Here is a 7,338-nt window from a genome sequence, read left to right as displayed (position 1 = left end):
CGTCTTTTCCCCGCCCACCTGGGTCTGCGCACACTTCCGCTTAAATGACCCTCTAGGGGCCGCCTCCGCGACTTCCCGGTATGCCCCGCGCCTGCTTCCTGGCAACGGCTGCCAGCAGCCGCGCCCGACTTTCTGGTACGGCCCGCGCTGTCTCCTTGACAACGGCCCACGCAGTCTGGGTCTCCAAGCTCGCCTGGCTTGGCAATCGAGGTGTGAGGCGGCACCTCCGGACTCCGGGTTACCGGAGGGACCCTGGGAGTGCGCGACGCACCCTCGCCCTCCACCCGGAAAGGTACGGGGAGACTTCTCAGGGCGCGGGCGTTCCGGGAATGTGATGGTTTCGAGGCCGCCTCTCCGGGACTCCGAATCCGCGCCTCCTCGCTTCTCTTGGCTCTTGACCTTCTGGAACTGCTCCGGGCCTGAGAGGATGTGTGGCTCGTGCCTCCTCCGTTTGTGTTAAGCTGCTTTGCGAAAATGTAAATTTAAAAAATTTACGGCAAAGAATTATTCGTTTGACCTTAGGGTTAAAGTTTCCCTTAAGATTAGAGTCCTGCTTCAGCCGAATCTGGTGTCAGATCTGCTGCTTCTCCATTGTTGTTACTGAGCCGAGATTGATATAACTGCCAGCCACACAGTTCCACCCCCAAGAGTCAAAGTGCAGCTTTCAGATTCTTATCTCTTGTATCCCGCCAAACACACTTTGGGTAGCAGCTGCTGGACATTTAGCTGCTCTGACAGAGTTTACTGAACACCTACTCTGTGCCAGTCGCCGAGGACACAGAAAGAAGGTGTGCTCCTTGCGCTCAGGTTCCTTCATAGCCTCTGTAAGGTGGAGGCAAGGGGACACTGACCAGTTCTCAGGTGGTTGTGCAGTCGCACAGAGGAGGCTGATGAAACCAGCGGCCCAACGTGGGACTGAGGAGGGGGCGGCGGATTGTGACTGAGAGGCTGGGCTGGAGGGAGCTTAGTCTGGAGTCCTCTGTAGCGCTGGCCGCATTGCTTAGACACTGCTGGGCTTAAATGCTCATTTACAAATGAGAGCTCCTGGGAAATTGGACTTCCTCAGAACTATTCTGACCTTCCCTAGGCCGGGACCTTTATCTCATCTCTCCAATAAGGAGGATTACTGAAAGGGTCTTTTCAGTTGGAAAGGTTATGAGTCCATGCACTTTTAAAAAGCTTCATTTGGCCAGAAAGCATCACTTTTATGGAATCAGAAGCAAACAAAGATACATTGGGAGTCCTGTTCTCCAGTTGTTTTTTCATCAGTAGATTTCACTAATATTTTCTGTGATCTTGATAATCCCACATAATATAGGGATTTCCAGGTCTGGGCCCCAGCTCTGAAGTTCCAGTCCAGTGTGTTTTAGTGTTGTCATGATCACCTAGCCACTTAGGTGATTTGCCTCCTCCTTCCCTCCAGCTCTCCCTTCTTTGCTTCCTGCCTTCTTTTCATCCTTCGCTGGTTACTAGTTTTCCTTCTCACCGGCATTAGGAAAAACTTAACTGATTAATACATTATTTCATGAAAGGAAGTGGTGTAAATACACATTTCCTTATTTATGTTGGATTCCAAGGATGTTTGTAATTGGCCACCACCATGATGAAGCCCGTTGGCCATATACCTCAAACTACACAGGTAACATTTTGTTTTCTCATTATGCACAATAGGTTTTTGTTTTATAGCTTTGGAATTGATCTGACTCCAAGGCCCAGTATTCAATTTAAAATCATGCTTTCTTAGCAATTTAAAATGAAACTCATTTTTCATAGTAATTAGCAAAACATTTTTCATTTTGATGAAATAAAAGTGATTTTACCATGCACATACTCATATGAAACAGTCCTGCTTTTCATAAGTCTGCTATGCATATATAGTTTCTTGAGGAATTACAGCTTTACCTATAACAAATTTATATTTAGCTAATAAAAATACAATTTTAGATTTGAACTGCATTTGTGAAACTTCTTGTTTTCAGTCCAGGGAGATTATTCTATACACAGTGTGTATAATTAAAAAAAACTTCAGAAACTGGATCAGAATTTGCTTGGGATGGAAAAAAATTCATTTCAAATCCATATCCCTCTTCACATCTATAAAAACAAATGCAAATATCCTGGTTTAAAATCTACAGGAAAAAATAAAATCAAACCAGCATCATGCTAATTTCTGGTTTAATCCTAACTCATCATTTGTTTGGAGAATGCAATGGGAACCCACTCCAGTACTCTTGCCTGGAAAATGCCATGGATGGAAGAGCCTGGTAGGCTGCAGTCCATGGGGTTGCTAAGAGTCAGACGTGACTGAGCGACTTCACTTTCATGCATTGGAGAAGGAAATAGCAACCCACTCTAGTGTTCTTGCCTGGAGAATCCCAGGGATGGGGGAGCCTGGTCAGCTGCCGTCTCTTGGGTCGCACAGAGTTGGACACGACTGAAGTGACTTAGTGGCAGCAGCAGCACCATTTGTTCGTCAAAATAGACATAAGGGACTTCCCAGGTGGTCCAGTGGTTAAACCTTCCAACACAGGCGGGTGGAGGTTTGATCCTTGCTGCAGTAGCGAAGATCCCACATGCCTTGTGCCAACAAACTGAAAACATAAACAGAAGTAATATTGTAACAAATTCAGTAAAGTCTTCAAAAATGGCGCATATTAAATAAAAAATAGACACAAGGTGGGAAGAATTACATAAAACTTGATGGAGATGTGTATATTTTAGGGAATTATAAAGTTCTTTTATTTGGATGTTTTTTGAAAAGTAGGCAGGGAGTATAAAATCTTAAACAGATTGTTGATTGTAAAACATATATACATCTCAGAACTTTGGGGAAATTTGACTGTTACTCAGTTTTGTCAAATTTAGCTATCTGAGGAAAGGCTCTGTTTATGTGAAAGACTGCCTTATATTGGAATCTGCAGTATCTCTACCTTTTAACATTTTCTCAAGTAGTTAACCAACATTGGGTCATTCAATCCACTAATCAAGGAGTCAGTATCACTGTCACTTACATTTTTTGTTAGGAATAGTTCAGCACCTATTAGATCTGACCTCTGGATCTTTCCTCTTTAAGGCATTGACCAGTACTACTTGGATGCATTTGACCATCTCCTAGGAGACTTGAATGAGACTTGGAGTTTCTATAAGCAAACAAGCAAACAGTTCTCTCGTTTGGAGCAATGCAGAAATTCCAAGAGGCTGCTAAGTGTGTGAGTGGATCAATAGCTGTTTCCACATGTCCAAAGTCCTTGATTGCGAGAAGATACATGCTTCAACAGAAACTTGGCAGCGGAAGTTTTGGAACCGTCTATCTGGTGTCAGACAAGAAAGCCAAACAAGGAGAAGAATTGTAAGTAAAAAATATTTCATGCAAACCTTGAGTTGTCTGCTGTGTGTGTGCAGCTCTTATGAAGTACTGTTTACTTTGCTCTTTGCATTAAAATAAGAAGTTAGTAAGAGATAGAAAAGCTCCTTGAATGGTGTCTTCAGAGGAGATTGTTAAAGGCATTTCAGCTGATGAATATAATATAATGGGGTTCAGTTCAGTTCAGTTCAGTCACTCAGTCGTGTCTGACTCTTTGCGACCCCATGGACCACAGCACGCCAGGTTTCCCTGTCCCTCACCAACTACTGGAGTTTACTGAAACTCGTGTCCACTGAGTTGGTGATGCCATCCAACCATCTCATCCTCTGTCGTCCTGTTCTCCTCCTGCCTTCAATCTTTCCCAGCATCAGGGCCTTTTCCAAGGAGTCAGTTCTTTGCATCAGATGGCCAAAGTATTGCAGTTTCAGCTTCAACATCAGTCCTTCCAGTGAACACTTAGGACCGATCTCCTTTAGGATGGACTGGTTGGATCTCCTTGCAGTTCAAGGGACTCTCATGTGTCTTCAACACCACAGTTCAAAAGCAACAATTCTTCGGTGCTCAGCTTTCTTTATAGTCCAGCTCTCATATCCATACATGACTACTGGAAAAACCATAGCCTTAACTAGATGGACCTTTGTTGGCAAAGTAATGTCTCTGCTTTTTAACATGCTGTCTAGGTTGGTCATAACTTTCCTTCCAAGGAGCAAGTGTCTTTTAATTTCATGGCTACAGTCACCTTCTGCAGTGATTTTGGAGCCCCCCCCCCAAATAAAGTCAGCCACTGTTTCTACTGTTTCCCCATCTATTGGCCATGAAATGATGGGACCAGATGCCATGATCTTCATTTTCTGAATGTTGAACTTTAAGCCAACTTTTTCACTCTCCTCTTTCACTTTCATCAAGGGGCTCTTTAGTTCTTCTTCACTTTCAGCCATAAGGGTGGTATCATCTGCATATCTGAGGTTATTAATATTTCTCCTAGCAATCTTGATTCCAGCTTGTGCTTCATCCAGCCTAACATTTCTCATGATGTACTCTGCATATAAGTTAAATAAGCAGGGTGACAATACACATCCTTGATATACTCCTTTTCCTATTTGGAACCAGTCTGTTGTTCCATGTCCAGTTCTAACTGTTGCTTTCTGACCTGCATACAGATTTCTCAAGAGACAGGTCAAGTGGTCTGGTATGGGGTAGATTATATGAAAGTAAGATTTTTATGCATACCAAAGTCTCAGTAACAGCCTTGCTTCTGCTTAACCTGATTGAGATTTGAATGAGAAAATAAAAATTGTTTATAAAGACTGCATTTTTAGAAGGCTGAGAAGGCTGAGTACTGAGGAATAGATGCTTTCCAGCTATGATGCTGGAGAAGACTCTTGAGAGTCTTTTGGACAGTAAGGAGATCAAGCCAGTCAATCCTGAAGAAAATGTAGAAATGTTATGAAATGCAAATGGGTGGTAATTCACATTTGAGGTAAATAGAGTGTACTGAAAGTGAGTGAAAGTCACTCAGTTGTGTCCAACTCTTTGCGACCCCATGGACTAGTCCATGGAATTCTCCAGGCCAGAATATGGAGTGGGTAGCCTTTCTCTTCTTAAGGGCATCTTCCCAACCCAGGGATAGAACCCAGGTCTCCTGCATTGCAGGTGGATTCTTTACCAGCTGAACCACAAGTGAAGGAAATATAACATTGACTTTTTTTGGCTTTTTTCCATGGAGGAGTTGTTCAAAGTCTGTAGTCATACAGCCCTCAAAGTAGACATTTAAACCAAACAGAGGTTCCCATCTCAAGTTATCTTGTATTTATGATGCACATGTTACTTTTTTCCTTTTGATTTTAATTGAAGCCTATAAACTTCCATGGTAGAGAAAACCTGTTAATGCTGTTGGACAGTACATCTCTTACAAATAAAGATGAATCTTCATTTTTAGCTTAAAGTTGTTTGAATTTGCTGCAGTGATAACTTAGTTGGAACTGAAAAGAAATGTGTACATCAGAAACGCAGGAGGAAAAGAAAGGAGAAGGGAAAGTAATCTGAGAAATTAGTCCTTAACTTGAGAAGAACAAATTTCCATCCCATAATCTACTCTATCTTAGAGGTTTTGATGCTACTCTGAATTCTTCCAGCTTTTGCCCATTGGTTTAAAATCAGTGTGATAAACTTCTTTCTACTTCTTAATATGCCATAAAAGCTATAAAAGTAATTGTTGCACTGATACTACTATTTTATTTAAAAAAAAATCAACCTTTTAAATGGTCTCTATGTCCAGAATTTTTAAAAGTAAGTATCTAGACTTAATAATTTTTGATGAACTCCTATGTGAAGAATGGGAACAGTGCTGGCACTTTTCTGGTGTCCTTAGAACATGCTTTAGGACTCAAAATAATAATTTTTTACCTTAAATACTAGAAATACCCAAGACATTTAGAACAAGATGATAAGTTTATGAAAATTACTGGAGATTCTTTATGGAGACATTAAGAGTAGACCTAAATCTGACCCAAGAGTTACAAAATTCACAGAGTAAAGAATGTATACAGTTTTGGGTTCTTCAACTAATGAGAAATGTGAAGAATTTTAGAGTTAACAGGAGGCCTAAAAAGTTGTATGAAGACTAAACTTGAAAATTTCAAACTTGAGATAATGGGTGATAATGGGTCTGTGTATGTGTGTAAGTGTGTAGGGAAGTGGAGAGGAGATTGGGAGAGAGGAGGGGGCTGGGGACGATTGGGTGGGAAGTGATTTGTTAGTGACCTTTATAGTATCTGAACTTAAGAATTATGACTTGAGCTGAGGAAAGCCTGGATGTGTAGAATGAATTCAACAGTGAGGATAACTGACAAATCATTTAATAGGAAAGGTCTAGTCTAGAATCTCTCAGACAGGAATCATTCATCATCAGAATCTCTACAACATATTATATACTGGTCATAATCACTTTAGATATGTTTGGTTTGGCTGCAGAGTTGTTTCTTTTAAAATCTAAATTAGCTGCCAATATTTAAAAATGGGCAGCTCTCCTAACAACTCTCCTAAAGTTGAGCTTTTCATCTTCTCTTGAAAAAAAATTAGAAGATTTGATCATCTTTGCTAATGCTGCTGCCTGTGTAGCCAGTGCAGACGGAAGCTGCAGGCAGTGGCCTTCTTTAGGCAGATCCTAGAGTCCTCTCCAATTAGCTGCATTCTTGCCCCTTCTTACTGTCTCTTACACTTTCCACTACTTGCCTGCTTTTGTAGACGTTTGACTTTAGAGCTGCTGAAATCATGAAGGATTGTGAATATGGCTGCTCATGGAGTCTTAGAATGCTCAAAGAAAGGCAGTGTAGTGTCATGGTTAAGACCACAGGTCTTGAAGGTGAACATATCAGTAAGTAAAGCCAGTCTTGTTCTTAACCGAGATTTAAGATTATACAGGTTCCTAATCTGAGCTTCAGTTTTCTTAGACACCACCTGGTAACTGCAACTGGAAGTGAAAAAAAAGTGTTAGTCACTTAGTCGTGTCCAACTCTGCGACCCCATAGACTGTAGCCCACCAGTCTCCTCTGTCCTGGGATTTGCCAGGCAAGAATACTGGAGTGAGTTGCCATTTCCTTCTCCAGGAATTTTCCTGACCCAGGGATCAAACCTGGTGTCCTGCATTTCAGGCAGATTCTTTACCATCTGAGCCACCAGGGAAGCTCAACTGCACCTGGAACTCTCTAAGTAGAAGCTTTTCTTTTGCATTCCTCTTTCTTTCTTTCTTTCTTTGTTTCATTCTCTGTTTCTCTTTGGCTGTGTCTTTGTTGCTGAGCTTTGGTCTTTTGCTACAGCAGGCTTTTTCTAGTTGCGGTGAGCAGAGGCTATTCTTTGTTGCAGTGCATTGATCTCTCATTGTGGTCACTTCTCTTGTGGAGCACTGGCTCTAGGCACGCAGGCCTCAATAGTTGCGGCTTGCCAGCTCTAGTATGTGGGCTCACTAGTTGTGG

At 41.9% G+C, this 7,338-nt stretch overlaps 1 protein-coding gene across 1 annotated transcript in view; it reads left to right on the top strand.

Annotated features, from left to right (window-relative positions):
- NEK11 (NIMA related kinase 11) overlaps positions 78–7,338 on the top strand; it is a 286,909-nt gene continuing 279,648 nt past the window's right edge. The window contains exons 1-2 of the mRNA XM_018051495.1: positions 78–292; positions 3,074–3,349. Coding sequence (XP_017906984.1) covers positions 3,180–3,349 — 170 coding nt within the window. The 5' untranslated portion in view covers positions 78–292; positions 3,074–3,179. The remainder of the gene's footprint in view (positions 293–3,073; positions 3,350–7,338) is intronic.

This window comes from Capra hircus, chromosome 1, assembly GCF_001704415.2.
Source record: "Capra hircus breed San Clemente chromosome 1, ASM170441v1, whole genome shotgun sequence".
NCBI lineage: Eukaryota > Metazoa > Chordata > Mammalia > Artiodactyla > Bovidae > Capra > Capra hircus.
Note: the sequence above shows the minus strand (reverse complement) of the source record. Positions and strands in the feature narration are given on the sequence as shown.